This window comes from Kogia breviceps, chromosome 9 (genome assembly GCF_026419965.1).
Source record: "Kogia breviceps isolate mKogBre1 chromosome 9, mKogBre1 haplotype 1, whole genome shotgun sequence".
Taxonomy (NCBI): domain Eukaryota; kingdom Metazoa; phylum Chordata; class Mammalia; order Artiodactyla; family Physeteridae; genus Kogia; species Kogia breviceps.
Window position 1 is genome coordinate 12,690,299 of NC_081318.1, and position 26,361 is coordinate 12,716,659.

The 26,361-nt window shown below is 38.5% G+C and overlaps 1 protein-coding gene across 11 annotated transcripts in view; it reads right to left on the reverse strand.

The window, feature by feature from the left end:
* Positions 1-26,361, reverse strand: part of AGK (acylglycerol kinase) — a 165,037-nt gene that overhangs the window by 31,173 nt on the left and 107,503 nt on the right. For 8 of the 11 annotated variants that reach the window (XR_010842055.1, XR_010842054.1, XM_067041976.1 and 5 more), the window contains 7 exons: positions 23,749-23,788; positions 21,070-21,149; positions 15,645-15,720; positions 9,033-9,125; positions 7,291-7,323; positions 5,874-5,968; positions 911-980 (listed from right to left, as the gene is read on the reverse strand). Coding sequence is in view for 8 of the 11 variants with exons in the window: in XM_067041976.1 (XP_066898077.1) it covers positions 911-980; positions 5,874-5,968; positions 7,291-7,323; positions 9,033-9,125; positions 15,645-15,720; positions 21,070-21,149; positions 23,749-23,788 (487 nt within the window). In the remaining 3 variants the exon portion in view is untranslated. The remainder of the gene's footprint in view (positions 1-910; positions 981-5,873; positions 5,969-7,290; positions 7,324-9,032; positions 9,126-15,644; positions 15,721-21,069; positions 21,150-23,748; positions 23,789-26,361) is intronic. The other 3 variants (XR_010842056.1, XM_067041982.1, XM_067041983.1) reach the window with 2 other exon arrangements.

The window sequence follows — 26,361 nt, forward strand, 5'->3', positions numbered from 1 at the left end:
GAGACCAAAACTGGATGCCAGATAGGCTCATTGTTGTTGGGTGTCACTGCCTTTAGGCCCCTTCAGTGGGCAAAGCGAGCAGATATCTTTCTAGAATAATTCATGAGTTCATCTACAAATCGGTAAGAAAATATCAGACAACCCAATAGAAAAATGGGAAGTTCTGCTCCTCTCTAGGATGTAGGAAGCAACAAAGAACATTGTTCCCACCCTAAAAATGAGAAAAAGCCTGATAATCTACAGAATCATAATTATTCTTAAGCCCATCAGAGAGCTGACAATGCAAGACAACCAAGTAACCTGAATTCCAAAGAGAAGGCCCTCCAAAAGACAGATGGGTCACGAGAAAGGTTTCACCTTTGGCAGAGCATGAGATAGAGGGGTGGCCACCATACAAACAGGTGAGACGAAATCGGGTGCTGTCCTAAGTGCGTTATATTTATTAGCTCTTTTAATACTCAAAACCACCATATAAAACAGAAGAGTTACTTGTGGGCCAAAGGTAATCAGAGGAACTAAAAATCATGATACAACTATACTAAGAGGTGATACAGAGGACTTCTGATAAGAGGCCAAGAGACAAGGTCTAAAACTGATAAACCAAAAATTAGTATTATATGCTTAAATTGAATTATACACCTAAAAATGGTTCTGATCGTAAATTTCATGTTTTGTGGGTTTGTTTGTTTTTTTTTAACCACAATTTTAAAAGGTAGCATCACGAGCATACTAGTTAGTGATAACTAGAACAAACAGGTAAAATTATTTTCTCTGGGGGGTTATACTTCAGATACGAAAGGGTAAGAAGAGGGACAGTTGTTTTCCTTATAATCTTATTTGAACTGCTACATTTTTTTTAAAGTGTGTATTACTTTGTTAATTTTTTCAAACTCTGATGAAAAGATCTTACCTTGATCTGCAAGACATCAAGTGGAACTGTCTCTCCTTTCACAATGGCAAGTGTAGCATCTGTAATATGTCTAAAAGATAACAAGAAGGAAATGTTCATGTTGTGAAAAATAAGCAACATCTCCCCCAACACACACACACACACACACACACACACACACACACACACAACCACACTCCTACCCAGAGTACTAATAGCTAGGTCAAGAAAAAGACAAATTCCTTCAAAATACTCCAAGAAAGCAGAACAAAGGTGTATAAAAGAATTACTGATACAAATCTAGTGGAAGGCTCTGATACTGACTCAAAGAGAAGGCTTTGGCAAAGAGAAATTTATACAAGGCACCAATCATTTATTTACCTCACATTTATTGAGTCTCTACATTGTGTCTGACTTTTATCGCTGGAAAATATGATAAATAAATAATAATACAACATCTTTCATTCATTGTAAGAGAATGAAAGTCAAGCACTTCAAAAACCATATTCCTTTTTACTCTAATAATCTGAAGGATAGCTAAAGGACAGGATTTGCTGGAGTTATCTTAGCAAAATATAATAAATCCCCAAAATATACACATTAACTCCAATGCTTGGATTACATTCTGGGTTCCCTAGGAAGCAAGTTGAAACTTAAGGAACAGCCTACTTTACTTTCTCATATTTCTCTATCAACATATCTTTATCCCATTTTCCCTCCAATACAGTTGCTATCTAAGAAGTAGGTAGCAGTTTAGAAAGTGAGATTCAATTTAGGAGAAAGCAAGACACATGATCACCAGTTTAGATTAAATTGATATGAATACATTAATTTCAAAGGAAGTTATTCGAAAGAATCCTAAAGTTTTGTGCTTGCTCTGAGTAGTACCTAGCACATTAAGAGGTTTAAGAAGTGCTTTTGAGAGGCTGACCTTTAAAAAATGTTCCAATTGAAAAATGCCTTTTTCTATTAATTTTTTTTCAAAATTCCTTGGCAGAAGATGGTTAAAATACAACCTTAAATTTATCATTCTCCAGCAATAATTGAAAAGTTCTAAATAAAGCAGCACTGTAGCACGAAACAGCTATTTTTTAGGATTATTTATCTGCAACATTCCAAATTCAAAATTCCTTTTTCTTCTGTAGTAATTATGGTACAACAAATCTTGACAGCAATGCAAAAAGCAAAGCCTTGTTCTTTTAAGTAGCCTCAGGCATCTGCCATGGTGAGAGGTCTACAAAATTATGAACCCAGGGCAGACTGACTTAATTATCTAAGAGCCCTGGGGCATGCTTATAAATTAAGTTTTATAAATCTTTAAATTATAAATAGAAGCAGCAACAACATTAGTTTAACTACAGGGAAAATCAGCTCCTAAAAAAGGGAAGGCTATCTAAGACCTTGAGGGCAGCCACACTGCACAGACACTGGCTTTTGGATAGGTGAGGCGTTCTCTAAGGGACATGTCCTACCTCGGCATCACTGGCATATCTGGTAATGCTGGCAAGCAGTTCTAATAATCTATACTGACAGGGGAAAGACTAGCTATCTAAAGTAACCAAGACCCAAACCAGATAGGATTTGTCTCAGATAAGAAAAAAGGTTTAATTCATTGTTTGTCATAGTTACAGCCCCTCAGAAATTCTAAACTGGGAAAAAAATATGGCAAACTGAAATACCACATTAGGCTGCAGTATAATTGGTAAAGAGCTGAACACTCCCCATCAGACTAAGGCTTGAAGCATGAGAGACAATTTAATAAAGGCCTGATATATGTCTACGCTTATGCCTGGTGTTTGATATATGGAGCAAGGCTTTTATCTAAAAAAAAAAAAAAGTTAAAAGATAAAAGATGACTCCTAAAACTACAACAGCAAAAATAAATCCACAAAACCAGCCTATTCAAAATCCCAAAGCAGAACTGGACAGCCACATGCAAAAGAATGAAACTATACCACTACCTTACACCATACACAAAGATTAGTTCAAAATGGATTAAAGAACTGAATGTAATAAGACATGAAACCATAAAACTTCTAGAAGAAAACACAGAGGGTAAGCTTCTTGACATAAGACTTGGCAATGATTTTTGAATCTAACACCAAAAGCAAAAGCAATAAAAGTAAAAATAAGTAAGTGGGGCTACATGATACTAAAAACCTTCTGTGCAGCAAAGTAAACCATCAACAAAATGAAAAGGCAACCTATTGAATGGGAGAAAATATCTGCAAATCATATATCTGGTAAGTGGTTAATATACAAAATATATAAAGATCTCATACAACTCAACAGAAAAAAATAATCCACTTGAAAAATGGGTAGATAATTGGAATCGACATTTTTCCAGAGAAGACGTACAGATGTCCAACAGGTACATGAAAAGATGCCCAGCATCAATAACCATCAGGGAAATGCAAATCAAAACACGAGACATCACCTCACACCTGTTAGAATGGCTATCATCAAAAAGATAAGAAATAACAAGTATTGTAGAGGATGTGGAAAAAAGGGAACCCTCCTGTACTGTTGCTGGGAATGTAAATTGGTGCAGCCACTATGGAAAACAGTATGGAGGTTCCTCAAAGAATTAAAAATGGAACTACCACATGATCCAGCAATTCCACTTCCGGGTATTTATCCGAAGAAAGTCAAAACACTAACTCAAAAGATATATGCCCCCATGTTTGTTGTTCAGCATTATTTACAATAGCTAAGATATGGAAACAAGCTAAGTGTCCGTTGACAGATGAATGAATAAAGAAGATGTGATATATATGTGAGATACATATATACATACATTTGTGTGCACACACACACACATACACTGGAATACTATTCAGCAATAAAAAAAGAATGAAATTTTGCCATCTGCAACAACACTGATGGACTTGGAGGGTATTATACTAAGTGAAGTAAGTCAGACAGAGAAAGACAAATACTGTATGATATCTTATATGTGGTGGCATCTTAAAAAAAAAAAAAAAGGGGGACTTCCCTTGTGGTGCAGTGGTTAAGAATCCACCTGCCAATGCAGAGGACATGGGTTCGAGCCCTGGTCCAAGAAGATACCATATGCCACAGAGCGACTAAGCCTGTGCACCATAACTACTGAGCCCGCGCTCTAGAGCCTGCGAACCACAACTACTGAAGCCGGTGCGCCACAACTACTGAAGCCTGCACTCTAGAGCTCGCGAGCCATAACTACTGAAGCCCACACGCCACAACTACTGAAGCCCGTGCGCTAGAGCCCGTGTTCCACAACAAAAAGAAGCCACTGTAGGGGCTTCCCTGGTGGCACAGTGGTTGAGAATCTGCCTGCCAATGCAGGGGACACGGGTTCGAGCCCTGGTCTGGGAGGATCCCACATGCCGCAGAGCAACTGGGCCCGTGAGCCACAACTGCTGAACCTGCGCGTCTGGAGCCTATGCTCTGCAACAAGAGAGGCCTCGACAGTGAGAGGCCTGCGCACTGCAATGAAGAGTGGCCCCCACTCGCCACAACTAGAGAAAGCCCTCACACAGAAACGAAGACCCAACACAGCCAATAAATAAATAAATAAATTTATTAAAAAAAAAAAAAAAAAAAAAAAAAGAAGCCGCCACTGTAACAAGAAGCCCGTGCACCGCGAGGAAGAGTAGCCCCCGCTCGCAGCAACTAGAGAAAGCCTGTGTGCAGCAACGAAGACCCAATGCAGCCAAAAAATAAATAAAATAAAATTTAAATTAAAAAAAAAATCAAGTTCATAGATGGTACAGAGAACAGATTGATGGTTGTCAGAGGTGGGGTGTGGGAGGTTGGTAAAAAGGGTGAAGGGAGTCAAGTTATAAAATAAGTCAGTCATGGGGATGGAACGTATAGCGTGGCAACTAACGTTAATGATACTGTATTACATGTTTGAAAGTTTTTAAGAGTTTATCTTAAAAGTTCTCATCACAAGGAAAAACAATTCTGTAGCTACTGAATGGTGACGGATGTTAACTATAATTATTGTGGTAGCATACAAATATCAAATCATCGTGTTATACACCTGAAACTAATATAATGTTTTATGTCCACTATACCTTAATCTAAAATAAAAATCCCAAAGCAGAAAAAAAAAAAATCCAAAACAGAAAATCACCTGAGTATTATTATTGTTATTGATTCCAGAAGGTTATAACACGAAATGTCTTGAGAAGATTTCAATTCATTCATTCAACAAATATTTTTTATTGACCTCCCCCAATGTATCACAAAGCTTAAAAGATCAGGCAACTAACAATGAGAAACTGCCTGAAAATGATTTGCCCAAGATTATATTTTTAATCATTGTCAAAGCTACGACTCAAATTCAAGATTCCCATCTTCTTGAAAGACTAAATCTTTGTTGACAGAATGCTTTTGAAAGAAAAGAGTAATAATAACAACTTGCCTGACTCCCGAGGACACTGTTAGACTCACAACACTTTAATTTAACGTCAGGGCTGCAGTACTTTCTCTGTCTACTTTATCCACACTGCCTCCTACTTTGGGCATTCCCTAAAGGATGTAACTATATTTGGTTGTTTTACCTACTTACATTATCAAGGTAATGGAGCCGAGGCTGCTGCTGGGCCAGTCTCCACAGGGAACTTGCTATTTGTCATCACGCATACTCAAAGCAAACAAATGATCCCTGCACATATGTCTTCACCAGAGAATCGTACAACACAAAAGCACACAAACAGTGTGCTTGGATCAGTGACGCTATCTTCATAAGTGGCAGAAGGACATCAGTATTCATCTCCATACCTGACCCGAGGACTTAACATTAGATCACCAGGGTCCCACAACCCAACAGAGAAACTTCCCAATCAACCCAACGCTTGAACTCTGATCTCTTCCTCTTAATGATTTGAAGTTTCAGGCTATCAAAACTCAAAGAGAAAATTATATCACACGTGTGAATCTTCCACTCCCAGGCTCGCTCACCCACAAACGCTACCATCCCACATTGACAACCTACTGGACTTTGTTTCCACTTTCGGCAAACAGTGTCTGACTCAAACTACTGGTCTGGCCCAGTGGGATAAATCCAATGGGAATCTTACTGAAGGTAGCCTGGCGGGGAAGAAAACAAGAGCAAAATTTTATTGTTATGGTCAGAAAATGAGGTTGAACAGAGAGGCACAGGTGTGTCCACTATGACAAAGTAACTGACCCTGGGCCTGCCTCCCCACACCCGTAGACCAGCAACCAGGTAATACTGAGGAAGCAGGTTCCAGAACAAGGCAGTTCATGAAAACAACATACCTTCAAATTTGGAAGGAATATTTGGGTGCTCACTAATGGCAACTGGTTCAAAGAAATTTGGTTAAGAAAATGAGGGTCTTAGATATTAGATAAACGCACAATTGTGACAGACTGTATTATGTTGCCACACTATTTGACAAAGTTGCAGATGGAATTCAACTAAAAATGTCTAACATTTGTACAGTGACTGAGGACAGGTGAAAGTGCCTTATAAACTACCTCACGTATAAACAAAGCTAAGAGAATAAGCAAGGTCAAATAGCAGAATGGCATAGTAGAGGACTTAATTAAAGGCCACAAATAAACAGATACCGTAAGGTTCCTAAAGATTATTTTGAGCTCAGTCTACTATTACCAAAGGGACTGGGAAGGATCTTCTTTCTTGTTGTTACTTATAAAATATTTTATCACACTTTTCTACAATAATTTAAAGTAATCTCACAAATACCCATGTACCCAAGACCCAGATTTAACAAATACTACATTTTGCCATATTTGCTTCAGAGTTTTAAGAAAGAAAGTGATGCAGATACAATTCAAGTCCCTTCTCATCCTACTCCCCTTTCCCTTCCCAGAGGAAGCCTTTATCGTGAGGTTGGTGTGATTCCTTTCCACCCACATCGTTATCCTTTCACTACATAGTTTAGGCATCTATTAAGAGTATCTTTGTTTTCTGAATTTTAAAACTTTGTAGAAATGCATAACATGCTTTGACAACCTGCCTTTTTTTACTGAATATTTTTTAGATTTACCACGTACGTAGATATTTATAAACCTAGTTCATTCATTTTAACTGTTGTATGGCTTCCAAAATATGAATATACCACAATTTATTAATGAAGGAATCCTTTGAAGAAAAGATTCCATAGGGAAATTTTATATTTTAAACAACTCTTGGTAAAAGCCATTGGATACCTTGGATTCCCAAAGCGGAAAAGTCCACCATGAGTTAATAAAAGTGTTCTATGACATAGGCAAAGGTACTTTATTTTCTAAAATCCAAGGAAGCACAATTTGTGCCCATCTTAAAATATAAAAGGGGGAGAAAGGGTAAAAGAAAGAAATAAAGAGAGATAAAAAGAACAGGAAAGTAAAAGTCAAAATGCAATTATTCTTATTTTAAAGCTCACCTCATCTGCTCTTCGAAGGACTCCAGTTATAACCTACAAATGTTTTAAAAAAATTATGAACAACTTGTATTTCCTTTATCATAAAAGAATTGGATTCAATTTTCATGGACCACAAACTTGTTCCTGTTTTCTTCCTAGAAACTATGTCAACAGATGTACTGGTTCTTAAAGCACAAACTATTCTCCAGTAAGGTCAGAGCTAGATTAGATTTTATTCTCCACCCAGGATCAACAGTATTATAAAGGCTAAGATAAAATAATTATAAAAATTCCATATTATATTAGTAAAATTATGTTTTAAGTTCTATAAGATGGGTATAAATGTGATGTACACATCAATTATACTAAAGAGCCTAGTTTCCTACTATGAAGTACACATGTCAGAAAAAAAAACAGCACTTTGCTACACTCAGAGAGAAGCCTGCTCTCAATAAATGTTTCTTACTGATGAATATGAAGACAAGGGAGATTGTACTCCCTCTATAAAAAGACATTTTTAATTTGAATTTTTACTTAATTTATTTTTTATTTTTAAACTATAATACCCATGTCTTGTAAAAACTGTGAAAAATACCTGAAGAAAAAATACTTGCTCATAAACCCACCAGGCATCATTAGTCAGTTGTTTATGTTTCGCTATATTTCCCTCCTATTCTTTTTTTTAACCAGGGCATATTTTGATGACTAGATTATACCAGATACACAATTTGGTTTCTTTCTTAAAAACATTTTGTAAAGTCGAGGCAAAGGCCAATCTTCTGCATCTCCTGCCTCACTGAGTTTCGGGATTAAATGGGGCTGTCATGAGTTCCACTTCATTACTTTGTTGGCATGCTATCTGTATTCTTCACACTTCATTAAAAAGCCATAAACACAATTACAAGATCATTAGCACAGCCTTTTTAAAAGAAGCTTACTAAGGCTCACATGATTGCGAAGTCAAACACAGGACAGTGCCCTGTCCGCTGTTAGCTCCTGGTCCCTGAACACCAATGAAACCACCAAAATAGAGGTAAAAGACAATGAGAAATGAGGTATGGATGTGACTTATGGTACACAGGATGGGGTGACTGAGTGGGAGGGGCACCTGCACTGGGCCCTTTAGGGGTTTCCAATACATAATGTAGGTTCTAGTCTATTGCCCTGGAAAAGAAGAGCATTACCAGGGCAATATACTTAGTGTCCTTATTAGACCAAAGCAAACATTAAGGAAATGGAATTGTAGAACAAAAGCAACACATACTTCGGAACATGTAGACCTCTGCCTCTAAATGTACCATTAAGAGATAACATTGCATGGGATGGAAATGATGTGAGAATGGACAGATGCATTTTTTAAAAAGGCAATTGCTATTTAAGTTTATTTTATAAGAAACCTTCCCATAATTGAAACAGTGATTCCCTAACAAACAGGGCTAAGAATCTTCAAAATATAAAAAGCATTTCACACCCAGCACTGTGTACCCTGTTTTGTACCCTATTTTGTTCCATTTTATCCAACTTAAATTTGATAAAACAAAAACCCTTCTGTGTGCTGGGTATAGAATTTATACGAAGCAATGAAATAAAAGTGCATGAGAAAAATGTAATGCTATACTTGTTTCAGAGAGAAACAATCCTAAAAAGAATGGATTACAAAGAAATAATTTCCTTAAATTATAACCACTTTACGCCACTGCTCCAAGACCTAATTTCTGTTTTCCTCCCTTTCAAAATGGTTTCAAACAGAAAAGCGGCCACACCTCCTGCAAAGTCCCATCTCCTCCGGCAACAACGATCACATCTGTGTTTTCCAGCAGTTCCAGGAGCTTCTTGGCTTGGCCCTCATAATCTGTCTGCAATACAAAGGAAGCCTTTGGTAAATTTATCATCCTAGAGCCACCAGCCCAAAAGTCTACAAATATGGGGTGTTTTCTTTAAAGTTTTACACTGAACCTTTTCTTAAATTCTACATAATTGATGTACATGAAAAACTAAACAGCTATCAAAGCGACTATGTATGTTTTTTTGTTTGTTTGTTTGTTTGTTTTTCAGTACACGGGCCTCTCACTGTTGTGGCCTCTCCCGTTGCGGAGCACAGGCTCCGGACGCGCAGGCCTAGCGGCCATGGCTCACGGGCTTAGTTGCTCCGCGGCATGTGGGATCTTCCCGGACCAGGGCACGAACCCGTGTCTCCTGCATCGGCAGGCGGATTCTCAACCACTGCGCCACCAGGGAAGCCCTATGTATGGTTTTTATAGTTTTACATTTTTAGAGCTGGAAGGGACCTCAGAAACCATCTAGTCGGCTCCTTACTTTAAAAATAAAACTCAGGGCTTCCCTGGTGGCACAGTGGTTGAGAGTCCGCCTGCTGATGCAGGGGACACGGGTTCATGCCCCGGTCCACAAAGATCCCACATGCCGCGGGGCGGCTGGGCCCGTGAGCCACGGCCGCTGAGCCTGCGCGTCCGGAGCCTGTGCTCCGCAACGGGAGAGGCCACAACAGTGAGAGGCCCGCGTACCGCAAAAAATAAAAATAAAAAAATAAAAACTCAATCCTAGTGATTTGTCTCGGTTATACAGTCAGCTAGTCAGAGGAATCATTTCTAGTCCTGTGCAGGTTCTATTACAGCATTTACCCAGTGACTTTCATCTGCAAGCAGAAAGTCAAGTGTATATGCAAATAAGGAGAAACAGATGTAATAAAAAGAGCACAGATTTGAGAGCCCAGGAGACCCAGATTAAATCCCAACTCTGCTATTTTTTAACTGAGTGGCCTTAAACTCTCAGGATCTTAATTTCCTTATCAATGAAATCATGTGTACTGGAGGAAGGGAAAAGCGCTTCCTCCTAATACTGTTGGAAAGCAGTATGAAAAGCAACTAGCAAGGTAACTGTTCTTAAGTGGCACTTACTACATAAACAGTTACTGTGGTTTTGCTATGATTGTACATAAAGAAATATAGGTATGGCTCAAAGCAGTCACAAAATGGTAACTAAATGGTATGTAAGCCTCACCATTTTTACTGAGAATACCTCATTTCAGATACATATGTAGACTTAAATGAATGATCTAAGCCACCACCTCTAAAACCAAACACTGAATTTTAACAAATGTAATGCAACTAATACTGAAATAAGGAAACACTCTCTCCTGTTGACACTTTACTAGACACACTAACAGGCAAAAATTAAAGATTTGGATGTCAGATGGGCTAAAGCACCTGGGCCACTCACAGTCAACACACGAAAAACGAAGTCCCTACACTAACACCATCTAATCTTATGATGAATGGTTCTACTTTTATCCTGAAAAATGAAATGACTGGTTTTGCAGTTATACATTTGTAAATATTTCTTTTTTTTACACAGTTATCAGTTTATTAGAAAGGATTCAGATGAACAGACAAATGAAGAGGGACATGGGGCAAGGTGTGTGGGGAGCGGTGTGGAGTCTCCAAGCCCTCTCTGGGCACACCACCTCTCCCCAGATCTCCACAGATTTACCATCCCAGAAGCTCTCCAAACCCTGTCCTTTTGGGGTTTTGTGTCAGTTTCATTACATACCCATGGTTGATTAAATCATTGCCCTCTGGTGGTTGAGCTCAATCAATCCAAATATTTCACTTTTTAAAAAAAGAATATAGGGACTTCCCTGGTGGCACAGTGGTTAGGAATCCGCCTGCCAATGCAGGGGACATGGGTTCAAGCCCTAGTCCAGGAAGATCCCACAGGCTGTGGAGCAACTAAGCCTGTGCGCCACAACTACTGAGTCCACATGCCACAACTACTGAAGTCCACATGCCTAGAGTCCATGCTCCGCAGCAAGAGAAGCCCACGCACCGCAACAAAGAGTAGCTCCCACACGCCTCAACTAGAGAAAGCCTGCGCACAGCAATGAAGACCCAACGCAGCCAAAAATAAATAAATAAAATATTTTTTTTTAAAAGAGAGAATATATGTTGATCCTGATTAAAAGGATGCTTTGTGAACACCCCGAAATAGGTGATCACTGGGAATCTGCATGGGTTCACCAAGAACGAGGCATTTCAGAGTATCCTCATCTTTGACAGATTACTAGATCAGAAGATCAGGAAATCCAGACAGACATTCTATTGGGTCTTCAGCAAGGCACCTGGCAAGTTATTTGATAATATCCTTGGGGACAAGGTGGAGATAGGTGGGAACAATACACTAGAATACAATTGAGTGAACTGATTACCAATTGAATGTCTATGTTCAAAGTAAGATGCTCAGTAGAGGGATATCAAATTGTAGGTAGATTCCTGGTGACATTTCTTTAGGGCTCTCCATTAAGCCTTTTCCTACACAACACTTTATCAACAACAGAGAGGAAAGGTAACTGACTGAATGCGTAAATGATACAAACCTGACAATCTTGCCCCTCCTGACTTCTTCAACCTCATCCTCTCTCCTGTCTCCCCTTGCTCATTCTCCTCCAACTACATGTGCCTTCTCACTCTTCCTCAAGCCCCAAATACACTCCTCCACAGAGCCTCTGAATGTGCAGTACGCTCAGCCTGGATGCTTTCCCCAACCTACCAGCATGACTCACTCATTTCCCCCACATCTCTTCCAAAGGTCATACTAGACTGGCCTTCCTTGGCCTCCTGAACTAAACTAACACCGCCATTACTCTTGGTCTTCTTACCCTGCTTGATTTTTCTTCTTGGCTCTCATCACCATCTGACAAATCATATGTTTATTTGTTTATGTTTCTTATCTGCATCCCTCCTTTTCACACTTTGAATGGAAGCTCTTTGAGGACAGAGAGGGAAAACTTGTTTTGTTCAGACTGTGTCCTCAACATGTAGAACAGAGCTTACTTTGTAGTAGGTACTCAAATATTTGCAAGAAAAATTGATAAATATGAATAAGTACATGAATGAAAGAATCAAAATTCAAAAAGATATTGACAGATTTAACAGACCATAATTTAAAAGATTACATTAATAAGGATGACACATTTGAGGCTCTGATCTTAAGAGGAAAATTCCAAATGCAACAAGGAGAAAGGATAAAGAATGGCCTAATGATGCAGAAAACTTGAACCTTATACCTTTCACAAAAATTAACTCAAAATGGATCATAGACCTAAATGTCAAATAAAAAACTATAAAGCGTCTAGAAAATAACACAGTAGAAGATCTAGGTGATCCTGGGTTTGGTGATGAGTTTTTAGATAAATCACCAAAAGCAAGATCCACAAAAGAAAAGAATTGATAAGTTGGACTTCTTTAAAATTAAAAACTTCTGCTCTGTGAAAATACTGTTAAGAGAATGAAAAGCACAGCTTTAAAAGACAGTATAAGAGAAAATATTTTTGAAACATGTATCTGAAAAAGAACTTGTATTCAAAGAACTCTAAAACTCAACAATAAGAGAACAAACAAGAAACAACTCAATTAAAATGGCAAAAATTTGAACAGACACCTCACTGAAGAAGATATACAGATGGAAAATAAACAAATGAAAAAAATGCTCAATGTTATATGTCATTAGGGAACTGCAAATTGAGACAATGAGAAACTACTATATACCTATCAGAACAGCTAAAACCCCAAACACTGAGAACACCAAATACTGATGAGGATGTGGAGCAACAGAAAATCGCCTTAACTGCTAGTGGGAATGCAAAATGGTAGAGCCTCTTGTGGAAAGCACTTTGCCAGTTTCTTACAAAGCTAAGCATACCATGTAATACAGCCACTGCACTCCTAGGTATTTACCCAAATGAGCTGAAAAATTATGTCCACACAAAAACATGCACACAAATGTTTATGGCAGCTTTATTCATAACTGCAAAACTGGAAGCAATCAAGATGTCCTTCAATGGGTAAATGGATAAACAAACTGTTGTACATCTACATGATGGAATATTATTCAGTGAGAAAGGGAAATAAATAAGCTATCAAGTCATGAAAAGACAAGCCACTGAGGAGCCCAGGTGAGACCAACACAAGAACAGCTCTGAACACGGATTGTTGACCAACAGAATTGTAAGCAGAAAAACTGTTGTCAAGGCAGTTTGTGATGTAGCAATAGATAACTGGTATAGAAAAAAATCTAAATACATTAACAATTACAATAAATGATAATGGATTATATGGTCCAGTCAAAAGGCACACACACAAAAAGCACTAGATATTTAAAATATCCTGTTTTCATGCCTTTACCATTGTTGCATTAAAATATAAGGATACAAAATGGCTTAAGTAAAGATAAGTAAAAATTATACCATGTAAAAACTAATCAAAGCAAGCTAGTATGGTTAATAACAATACTAAGTAAAATAGACCACAGTAAAAGACAGCATTAGTGCTAAAGAGAGTAACTCTATGACAGTGTCAACATGCAAGAAAAATGAAATAATTTGAAATGTGAATGCATCTACTGACATAGTCTCAAAATATAAAAAAGCAAAAGTGGATAAAACTACATAGAGAAACAGACAAATCTATCTAGTGAGATATTTCTAACACCTCTTTCTGAATAATCTATAGTTCAAACAGAAGAAAAAAAATCAGTAAGGACATGTAAGATTTGAGCCACACAACTAACAGACTTGACTTAATGGACATATATAGAACATGGTACCCAATAACTGATATATATTCTTTTTAGGCCTACATAAAACATTTATGAAAACAAACCACATGCTAGGCCATAAAACAAATCTCAATAAACTTAAAATACTGGAATTACATAGACTACATTCTTTGACCAAAACACAATTAAATCAGAAACCATTAACAAAAAGATGTGGGAAAACTTTAGATTTGAAAATTTTAAAACATGCTAAATAACTCATAGGTCAAACAAAAATCATGATGAAAATTAGAAAACATTTAGAAATGAATGATAATGAAAATATTATATATCAAAACTCCTAGGATGCAGCTGAAGCAGTAAAGTTTATAGCTTTCTAAGAAAACACCAGGAGAAAAGGGTGAAATTTAATGAAATAAACATCCAAGTTAAAATGTCAAAAAGAACAGCAGAAAAAAAGCCAAAGGAAAAAAAAAAAAAAAAAAGCCAAAGAAAGTAGAATGAAGGAAACAATAAAGACAGACCAAAAGTTAATGAAAGAAACATAAATGAAAGGATCAACAAGCCAAAAAATGGTTCTTGGCAAGGATTAATTAAATTGACACACCTCTCACATGACTGGCAGGCAAAAAAAAAAAAAAAAAAAACACAAATAAACAATATTGAACAAGAAAATGATGTATTTCAGATGTTACAGAAATTTAAAAGTTAAAAAGAAGATATTATGAACAACTTGATGCCTATTAATTTGAAAACTTAGATGAAATTCACAAATTCCTTTAAAAAATTTACCTTACTAAAATTAATTCAAGAAGAAATAGAACTTCCTGATGTACTTCTACAGCCATTAAAGAAATTTAATATACAAAAAAATTTCCCTTCAAAGAAAGCTCCAGGCCCAGATGGTTCTCCCTGTGAGTTCAACCAAACACTCCAGGAACAAACAGTATCAGTCTTAAATAACCATTTTCAGATCTCTCATACGTGGAGTCTGCAATATGCATTACAGGTCCTGAAATAAATGTCAGTTTTCTTCCCCACTCTCCCATCCCCGGAGGCAGACAACTAGAAGACCACACCTTGGACAAGCTGGAGAAGAGAGTTCAACATTAACATTGCATGGTCAATTGGACTAAATGACCGTTCAATGTCTATGATTTAATGAAAGTGTGTAATATTAAAAACTGATATACCATAGATTTACAAACATGGTAACAGTGATTTTCACCAAATACACACAACTATGTACATACCACACACATAGCACTTAAAAGTCAAGAAAGTGGAGACTTGAGGCATCTTCTAAAATAGCACAATTCCCTCTCATTTATTTTTGTCCCCACTTCTTCTTACCCAAATCTGGAAAATTCTAAAGCTTTACCACTTAAAATTCCTCACCTGAAATAATTCCTCACCAGAAAGAAAATGTTTACCTGTTTGCGGAACTACCAAGAAATTAAATTAATTACTCAAACTTGAAATTTCTTTTTAATAGTCAGAAAAAGAATTCTTACAGCTGTAACAACCTTCATCTTCCAAGAGAAAATAGTTCTGCGTCCTATCTGTCAGATGAAAGGAGCCAAGTTCATGGCTCCATTTAATCCTGTTCTGAAAGTGAAAAGCTGACCGTGGTTGGAAAAACAATATTATCTTATTAATTATCAGAAGAAGAAAACAACATTGACTTCTCTGTTCTTATCTTCTAAGTGATAAGTGAATTCTGCTAAGAAGTCAAGAGAAGAGGATATGTTATAAGGGGTGGGGGGGTAGCTTGGATAAAATCAACACTCTAGAGCAGTTCTCACCTTAACGATAGTCACATCCATGCCAGATAAGTGTAAAATCGGGGCAGCATTTTTTTCAAATAGAGTCCTGGCTTTGCTGTAGACAAAGGAAAAAAAGCACAAATATTTTAACACGAGTTCTCAAGAGGAAATATAAAAAGCCCAACCATCTTCTCTAGAAGAGAACAAGAAATAGCGTAGAGAACACGTTTCCTCTATTTGTTCAAGGACAGGAAGGCTAGTGAAGAGTAATGAGCTTCTCTGGATATAAACGTGGACTCTTTCACTCCAAGATTTTGCCCCTTGTCTAATACAATAAGCTCTTACCCATGTGGGATGCTTACAGTGCACAATCTAGTTCCTCTAGAGGAAGTGTGTACACTAGATATGGCTCCACTCAGGCAACAATGTCTGATTCACTCAACAAGCATTTACTAAGCCTCTACTGTGTGCTAGACACATCTAGGAACTAGGCAAACAACAGGACAAGGCAGACAAAAATACGTGTAACTGAGGTATAATGTAATAAGCCCTCGTGGAACTTATTTACTTTCCAGTGGTTGACTGAGAATGTACTAGAAATCAAGGGATACAGAAGCTGCAAAAAGTCCCCAATTGCACAGTCTCAAAGTTGAATAAATGTTAAAACGTACCAATCAGCTGACTTGTCTTTTACCCAAATATTTTCAACTATCACATCACAAAACAAAAACAAAAACGAATACTTTCAAAACAGTCAACACCAAACATCTAATTTTTACATCCACATTTACTCACTCCTCTTCCAAAAAGATTATTTTTTTTATCAGTGATGCATGCTTCAACTTTCTTAAGAATATTTTATACTAGAAACAGACACAAAAGTAGTGAATGAGGAACGTGTCGAGTTATGCACAGACCAACTTCAACATTCTTTAAGCTAATAAGAAACAGCCATCAAATGGAACACAGAACAGAAAACATTTCTGAATATGAATTAAAATAGAAACTGAGAAGCCCGAGCAAATTTTCACAAGAACCAAAAGAACCTTGAACCAAGGGCACAGCTGATCAGGCACGTAATAAGCTAATTAAACAAACATATCCTCCCTCTTCTACAGCTCTGAATGCTTTTTAGAATGGACATGAAAGGCTAAATGGAAATTCCAGATCACCATTTCTGGGGCTTAACCCGACAATAAAAGGCTGAGCTAGTGATACTGTAAACACTTCTCCTTGCAGGGCTGCTTTCATTACTAGGTTGATAAGAAAGGGTCAGGTGGAAGTGGATGAGATCTATCTCTGAGAAGCAAAACTCTGGCGAAGTCTCAATCAGCTGTATTAATCAAGCACAACACACCTATAAGCTCCTCTGAGTTAGTTTAAGAAATAAGATTTGGGCTTCCCTGGTGGCACAGTGGTTAAGAATCTGCCTGCCAATGTAGGGGACACGGGTTCGAGCCCTGGTCTGGGAAGATCCCACATGCCACGGAGCAACTGAGCCCATGTGCCACGACTACTGAGCCTGTGCTCTAGAGCCCGCGAGACACAATTACTGAAGCCCGCACGCCTAGAGCCCATGCTCCACAACAAGAGAAGCCACTGCAATGAGAGGCCCGCGCACTGAAACGAAGAGTAGCCCCCGGTCACCGCAACTAGAGAAATCCCGCACACAGTAATGAAGACCCAACTCAGCCATAAATAATAAGTTAATTAATTAATTAATTAAAAAAAAACAAATAAGATTTGCAGAAGTAAAATGAGGTATCACCTCACACCAGTCAGAATGGCCATCCTCAAAAAGTCTACAAAGAATAAACACTGGAGAGGATGTGGAGAAAAAGGAACCCTCCTACACTGTTGGTAGGAATGTAAATTGGTGCAACCACTATGGAGAACAGTATGAAGGGTCCTTAAAAAACTAAAAATAGAAGTACCATATGATCCAGCAATCCCACTCCTGGGCACGTATCTAGAAAAGAGGAAAACTCTAATTCGAAAAGATACATGCACCCCAGTGTTCACAGCAGCACAATTTACAATAGCCAAGACATGGAAGCAACCTAAGTGTCCATCAACAGATGAATGGATAAAGATGTGTGTGTGTGTGGGGGGAATATATTATATATAAAGGAATATTACTCAGCCATACAAAAGAATGAAATATTGTCATTTGCAGCAACATGGATGGACCTAGAGATTATCATACTAAGTGAAGTAAGACAGAAAGAGAAAGACAAATATTATATGATATTACTTATATGTGGAATCTAAAAAATAATACAAATGAATTTATTTAAAAATAGAAAGATTCACAGACATAGAAAACAAAGTTATGGTTACCAAAGGGGGAAGGGATAAAGTAGGAGTATGGGATTAACAGATACACACTACTATATATAAGATAGATAAACAATAAGAATTTACTGTATAGCACAGGGAACTTTATTCAATAACTTATAACCTACAATGGAAAAGGATCTGAAAAAATATACATACGTATATATAACTGAATCATTTTGCTGTACACCTCAAACTAACACAAGACTGTAAATCAACTATACCTCAATTAAAAAAAGAAAGAAAAATGATTTGAACATTTGGGCCTTTATTCACATCTTTGTGATGCCACAGGTACAGAAAATCTCTAAAGTGGAAGTGAGGCATTTTTTTCCTTCTAATATTCCATGTAAAAGATTGAAAAACAAGTGTTACCAGTAATAAATGTATTATTTATTATATAATTAAGGGTGAGATAGCACCAGAGTTAAAACTTTCCATACCTGTAGCAATTTGCAGGTTCACACGCACACACAAAATAATTACTCCTTAATGTATTATTTATTAATGCAAAACAGTTGTTTCCAAAAGCTCTAATGTAGTTTTAAACCAGTACTACATAATGAAATAGCTACATGATAACTTATAAATTATGTGTCAGGTCAGAGCTAAGATGACAAAAATAGTACAGTTAAATAGTGAAAGCTTTAAAAAAAGATGTCGGAGAGTTTCAAAGTGGCTGCTTCCTAGAAGCATGCAGGGATTCAACTTGTTAACGGGGACCATGACTTTAGAAAAGAAACACTTTCCTTACCCTAGCCTGCAGACAATGGTATTACACTTTTCAGCAAGAACCTACCTTTAAAAATGAAAATACACTTAAGTGTAAAAGTGCAAACGGAACCTAAAACTTATCTAAAAAAAAAAAGTTTATTCATTTTTTTAAAAATGCAAATATCTCAGGTAGGAACTCAAAATGACTGATTATAGCTTAAACCAACTGCCAAATATTTCAAGAGAATTAGCAAGTTACTAACTTACTAGCTCTCTAAAGGAATAGGACCTGGAGCAGTTACAACAACGGAGGCAAAAGGAGAGATCCAAGGGTGGGAGAGCCAAGTAGAGAACCTTGTGACCCAGCCTACAGGTCAGTAATACCAAGAACAGCAGCTTATATATTTCTTTTATCAAGTGCTAACTATGAAATGGAAAGAATGCTAAATACCTTATAGGCATTACCTCATTTAATCCTAAAGAATTACACGGTAATTTTTATAAGGCATCTGCTATGACTTTTCACACTTCACAGATAAGTAAACTGAGGATTTCAGAAGTTAAGCAACACCGGCAGCATCACAGAGCAGAGAAGGGTATACAGAGGATACACCCAGTTCCCTGCTAGCTTCTCCCACAGGCCACCAGTGACTATTTAGTTATCTTGGGTATTTTGATTGTGTTGTGTTAGAACCTTTGTTGACATTTTTGTTCAGTGCTGGTTTTAAACAAGAATGAACAGGAGGCCTTATGACTGGTAGGTTTATGGGGGCGGGAAGTGACTCCAACAAAGGTGGGTAAATAGGATTCAATCAGGTAGAGTAATGGAGCCGATTTAGACAACCTGCAGGTAAATGAACTGCTGAATTAAAAAGAAATAAGGTGTGACTAGCCCTCACATCTGTGAAGCCGCACACACTACCTCCCAAGAAATGACTAGAGAAACTTATTTCAGAGCCCCTGCGTTTCTCTCCAATGTTAACCTTACCACTTAGAAGCTACTCCCAACTATGCTTTTATGTTGTTGTTCTTAGTATCTTAATGTCATCTGACTTCGAACTTAGAGAATCCAATCTAATACATACTCATTAATTTTTCCTCAGTCAGGACAAAAAGAACTGTTCTGGCCGTTAGATAGAATAAAAGGTATCACTTTTTTCTCCCCCTCAACCCTTTAATTCTTACTATTTTTAAAAAATAATTTTAAATTTTAAATGATTTCTTCTAAAAGACACCAAAAGTCTTTTTATTTACCTTTCCAACTGAATGAGAGTTGTACCTAACTAGCAATGTAAAAAAAAAAAAAAAATTTTTATTTTGCTTATGGTACTTTTAAAAGTTAATAGAGGGCTTCCCTGGTGGCGCAGTGGTTGAGAATCCGCCTGCCGATGCAGGGGACACGGGTTCGTGCCCCGGTCCGGGAGGATCCCACATGCCACGGAGCGGCTGGGCCCGTGAGCCATGGCCGCTGAGCCTGCGCGTCCGGAGCCTGTGCTCCGCAATGGAAGAGGCCACAACAGTGAGAGGCCCGCGTATCGCCAAAAAAAAAAAAAAAAAAAAAAAAAAAGTTAATAGACTATTTTTTAGAGCAGTTGTTAGGTTCACAGTAAAAATGAGTGGACGATACAGAGAGTTCTCACATACCCCCTGCTCCCCTACACACATGCACACATGCGCGCGTGCGCGCACACACACACACACACACACACACACACACACACACACACACACAACCTCCCTCACTTTCAATACCCTGCACCAGTGTGGTGCATTTGTTACAATAAATGAACATGGATACGTGACCGTCAACCAAGGTCCCGGCTATTCTTCACATCTTAATTCTCACAGTTGCCTCACATGACCCCTCGAGGCCGACCAGACCAGTTTACAGACTTTCCTGTGACACAGCAAGTGACATGAGTCGGCACTCCTGTCTGCAGGCCCCGGCCCCATGGGCCATTTCGTCAGTCTGGAACACTGAGTGCTCTCCCTTGGCTGACCTCCAAGACCTAACTCTACATTCACCACTTTGGGAAAGAACGTTTCTGACCTCACAAGGCCACAGTGCTTTCGGCCATCCCCGAACATCTTGTAACAGAGGTGGACTCATAATTTACATCACAGCAGCAGAAGCTGTTCCCAAGGAGGCTACCACCAAGCAGATGAGACTGATTTGAGAGTGTTAATTCTGGAATAATTATTAAACTTCAATGAGACCAGCTAGCTAGGCATCAGTCAGCTTTACAGTTCTATCTGATTAACCGTGATTTCTACATTACAATTGAATCTTATTGCTACAAGGGTACTGAACCTAGTAGCTCCAATTCCACACAATCCAACCAGCTGCCTAGTATTCTGTGACTCTTTTCCCCTTAGAAACACCAAATCTGTAACAAATCACAAACTGAACTACCCTTTGCAAGCGGCAGGGTTGAGAAGGACGGTCGCCTTCTTCACTTGTGCGTCGGGGGGAATAAGTTGACTGCCAAACACCTAAAAAGGAACAAAGAACAGTTTTCAGTAAATGTCCTGCTATTCAGTTAGTGGGCACATATATTCTTTCATTCCAGAAGAATTTACTTCTGGCAGATACGGTGTCTCCCCTGGGGAAACAAATGTTCTTTCCGGATTTCATGTTAACAACCCCACCATGAACAACAACAATAAAAGTGCACCTTTATTTAATGAAAATAAGCTGAATTTTATATTGCAATAAAACGCCCTGCTTCATTCACCTACTAAAGGTAAGTAACTTTTCTTTTCTCTGTAAGATATGACTAGGTTTATTACAACCAGTAAGTCTGTAGTCTGTCACAAGGGAAGTTTAATTTGTCTTCAGTTTTCAGAATATAACCTTCTTCTCTTCTAACTTATTACTAAAGCTTATTCATGAAGAATCTTCATGTTACCAGTTAATCTTCGTATCTTTATACACATAAAAAATAAATCTAAGACTCTATTTGCCTCCTTCCTTTGCAACCTTGATAAGTAGCATCAACTGGTACAGGAAAAGAAATGTAATTAATATTTACTAAGCACCTAGTATTTGCCACTTCCACACATATTAATTCTTAGTTCTTAGAAACCAAGGAGGTATTAAATATTCCCATGTTTATAGATGAGAAAGCCAAGATTCAGAAAGATTAAGTCAGTCAAAGTCAAAGTGTTAATAAATTACAAGCCTAGAATTTATATCAATCTAACTCCAAACTTCTACTCTATCAGCTCTAAAGAGCTAATAAATGATGAGGCAGAGTTAAGACACCCAGAGGACTAGATGCGAGGAGTGAAAATGGGAACGGGAGGAGGAAGTGGTCAATAAAAGGAATGAGAATAGGAAAACCCCAAAGAGGGCAAAATTGCGAGTCTTAGATGGTGGAAAGTAGGTCTGGGACAAGAAGGTAGAATTAAGTACAGAAGCACAAAGTAAAGATAGGAGAAAAATGAAAGTTATACCAAGATTTTTATTAAGTAACTGACCCCAACTCTACCACCTCCCTGACAGCCCACTGGAGATCCTTTGTCACCACTGTCTATTGCTTGCTTTAAAAAAAAATAAACTTCTATTTCTGAATACTTCAAAAAGACATACTATTTCTTTGTAAAAAGTTTCTGTGTACGTTATAATTATTACTCTGTTTTCACTCTTACTGAGTTAGATCTTAACATTTGGCTGCCAAATCTCTAAATATTGTAATTTGTTCTTTTTCTATCCAATACTATTTCTGGAATTTGGCCAGAAATGATTTAATTAACCTGCCAGATTCCAGGTCTACAATTCTAGATTATTCCTCCTGGTCCTGAGCTTTTAGCCTCTAGAAGTCTTATCTACCTGCAACTCATGTCTCAGGTTTACATAAGACTTCAATGAGGTGAGTTTATGTGAGATTAAAAAAAAAAAAATCACTGTCTTTCAAGAATTTAGACTGAAAAGGGAAGGACATAGACAGGAAAAGTAAGGAGAGGGAGGAGACTCTATGGAAGGAGCTATAAATGGGTGTTGGGAAGTGGAGAATTAGAACAGTGGGAAAAGTAAGAGGAGATGGAATTCAGAGCAGAGGTGGAGGTATTTATTTTGCACAAGAAAGGGAGTAACCCGCGACCACTCATCCTTCAAGGGGGAAAGCCTTCCCCTCCCAAGAGGATTTTCCAGTTGCTAATGGAAAATTAGCTTGAGGTAAAGATTACCTCAAATTTAACATTAACGTTTATCTGAATTGATTTCCAAAACAACTTAGAGCCATAAGAGATAAAACAACAAAGCAATCAAATTCTTGAAACACGGATTTAGAACAGTTAGGGAATCACTAAAGAGAGGAATTTATTAATAGTATCTACTGTCATTGTCATCCACAGAAACATTTCAAAAACAAACATGAGGTCTGCCACCCACCTCTCCTACTAAATGCATCATGTCTTTTGTCATTTTTTAGTTTCATGTTTCTTTTTTGGTACTTCTGACATCTATGCCTGAGTGACGTAATGAAAAGGCAACTCAATCATGCAAATTAATCTGCAATGTATAAAGTACACATTTGGAGGGGAGGGAAGAACAAAAATGTGGCCTTAAACTTGAAAGGATTAACAATTCAGCTACAACTAGACAGATGAATATTTAAGTGCAATATCATGGGAGAGGGTCTGAATCAGTTGTGCTAAAGAGGCAGGCTTTAAAAATATGAATCAACAGTTTTAAGAAGATTTGACTTTGAGAGGTAACACCTGTTCTGAACTGATATCCTTGGGGGTTATTCGGATTAGGAATGATTTGGGCTTTAGCCAGATCTTCAAGGACACCTGCAGACATGAACAAATTCCCAGAGTGCCAACCAGTCCAGTTCTGTGTTCTTTGGACTAATCCAGAAGTAAACAAGTCTAAACGGGTGGGCGTTAGAACTGCTCTTCACCAGATTGTTAACTTCCTCCAGGTCTATTCAGAGTTGGCTGGCAGCCTGATTCATGCCGATAGTGGGGAAAAAATAGCCAAGCTGCACTGATGCAAGGCACTGTGCAGGTCCCCCTGGAACAGACTGAGATTTCTGCACGGTGGAGATAAGGCGGGTTTTAATTGTTTCATATTAAATGGCATTACCTGAGCTTCTTGACAGGCTGCTCTCCTTAGTAGGTTATCACTATCAAAGTAAACAAAACAGAATGAATGTTAGCTTTAATAAGTAGGTTCAGATCCAAGCAAATCATCATCATTTTTTAAAATATGTAGAACTCTTCCCTATAAAATACCCAAGTCAAAGTTTCTTAAGACCTGTAACAAATCATGGGCACATCTGAAAAATACTTTCTCCGAATGAAACCCGGTGTTAGGTTTCTGTACTAGGGTAGGCATGACAATCCCTTCTCCCTCTAAGATGTCCACATCTGGGAATTCCCTGGCAGTCCAGTGGTTAGGACTCAGCGCTTACACTGCCGTGGGCCTGAGTTCAATCCCTGGCCGGGGAACTAAGATCCCGCAAGCTGCGTGGCTCAGCCAAAGAAAAAGAAATAGATGTCCACATCCCAGAACGTGAAAATGTTACCTTATGTGGCAAAAGGGATTTTGCAGATGTGACTAAGTTAGGATCTGGAGAGAATCCTGGATTATGCAGCTGGGCCCAATCAAACCACAAGGGTCCTTAAAAGCAGAGAAACTTCAGCTGCAAATATGACCATGGAAGGATGGTCAGAAAGATGCAACCTCACTGGCTTTGAAGATGGAAGGCGGCCATAAGTCAAGGAGTGTGGGTACACTCCAGAAGCTGTGATGGCAAGGAAATGGGTTCACCCCAGAGCCTCCAGAGGGAACGCTGTCCTTGCCAACACCGTCACTGTAGCCCAGTGAGACTTGCGTCGGACCTCGAATCCACAAAACCATAACATAATAAACTTGTGTTGTGTTAGATCACTACGTTTGTGGTAATTTGTTAGGGCAGCAATAGAAAATGCATGCACATACCCTGCATTTTTCTTATCCAGTAGAAATTATTCAGGTCATTTGCCAGAAATAAATTTATTATGTAGTTGCTTCTGCTAGTGTTTTATCTAAATTAGGGGTCCCCAACCCCTAGGCCACAGACCAGTACCAGTCTGTGGCCCGCTAGGAACCGGGCCGCACAGCAGGAGGTGAGCGGCGGGTGAGCGAGCAAAGCTTCGTCTGTATTTACAGCCGCTCCCCATGGCTCGCATTACCACCTGAGCTCCACCTCCTGTCAGATCAGCGGCAGCCTTGGATTCTCATAGGAGCACGAACCCTACTGTGAACTGCACATGCGAGGGATCTAGGTTGCACACTCCCTATGAGAATCTAATGCCTGATGATCTGAGGCGGAGCTGAGGCGGTGACAGCGGCTGCAAATACAGATGATCATCAGCAGAGAGGTCTGACGGCACAGAGACCACAATAAATCAACTGCTTGCAGGCTCATATCAAAACCCTATCAGTGAGTGGCAAGTGACAATTAAGCTGCATCTTACAGAGTAGACTGCACATAAGCAACACCCTTCAGGTGTCACTGTCTCCCATCACCCCCAGATGGGGCCATCGAGTTGCAGGAAAACAAGCTCAGGGCTCCCACTGATTCTGCATTATGGTGAGCTATATAATTATTTCATTATATATTACAATGTACTAATAAAGAAATAAAGTGCACAATAAATGTAATGTGCTTGAATCACCCCAAAACCACCCCCCACACACACCCGGTCCCTGGAAAAACTGTCTTCCACGAAACTGGTCCCTGGTGTCAAAAAGGTTGGGGACCGCTGATCTAAATCTCTTATTTTTTGTATCACAGTCAGATACTCAATTGTATCATAAACAGAAAATTTGGGCATGAGGCAAAATTTTGCCTTGCAAAAATGAAAACGTTCTATCAGAATATGTTCATCTATTTATCATAAAGCTTTCTAAAATGTTTGTGCCACTTATACCTTAAGAGCACTTTAAATGGCTGACTGCCTACTGGGTTCCAGAATCTTCTCCCTGTAAGAGGTAATTCTAATGCATGTTGCTGGCACTGCTGAGATAATAACTTCAACCTGGTTAACAACAGTTAAGAAAACTAATACCCAGAAATCATGACGAATAAACAATTTATAGGAAAGAATTAAAAGGAGAAAAGTGTTACTTCACTTAAATTTTCTGTCTAGACCTTTTTCGTAACATCAAAGACCTTGAATTTCGCATTTTTATAGTAATTCAAATCTAATTTTGACATTTAAGTTTGAACTAAAAAAACTAAACAACCTTTTGCTTCCTGCCATGGTTGCAGTCAAAGGCTATGGATTCTTCTTCCATAGCCAGGCTGGAGGAGGACCCCTAGATTTCATAGAGCAGTCAGCTTCTATGAGAAAGTGGAAGTATCTCTTCCCTAAGGGGAAGTATCTCTGCTGCCCACCTGAAACCTAAGGGCAATGACAATGTCCCATTACAATTATAATGACACCAGTACCTCAAAAGCACATACGAAGATTTCAGGGGGACTGATCCCTTGTGAGGTCTACCCCACAAGACGCCTTTACAGCCAGGTTCAGTCCCCCTGCTTGAGTGACACTGCTCCCTACTACCCCGTGGCAAAGAGAGTCCCACAAGCTCCTCTCCCTTCCCCCACCCGAGTCACAAATATTCATGTTCTGCTCTTCTCTTCGCATGCCCCTCCATCGACTGCTCTCGGTGAATTATTTTAGCATCAACAAAATATACGCACGTGCA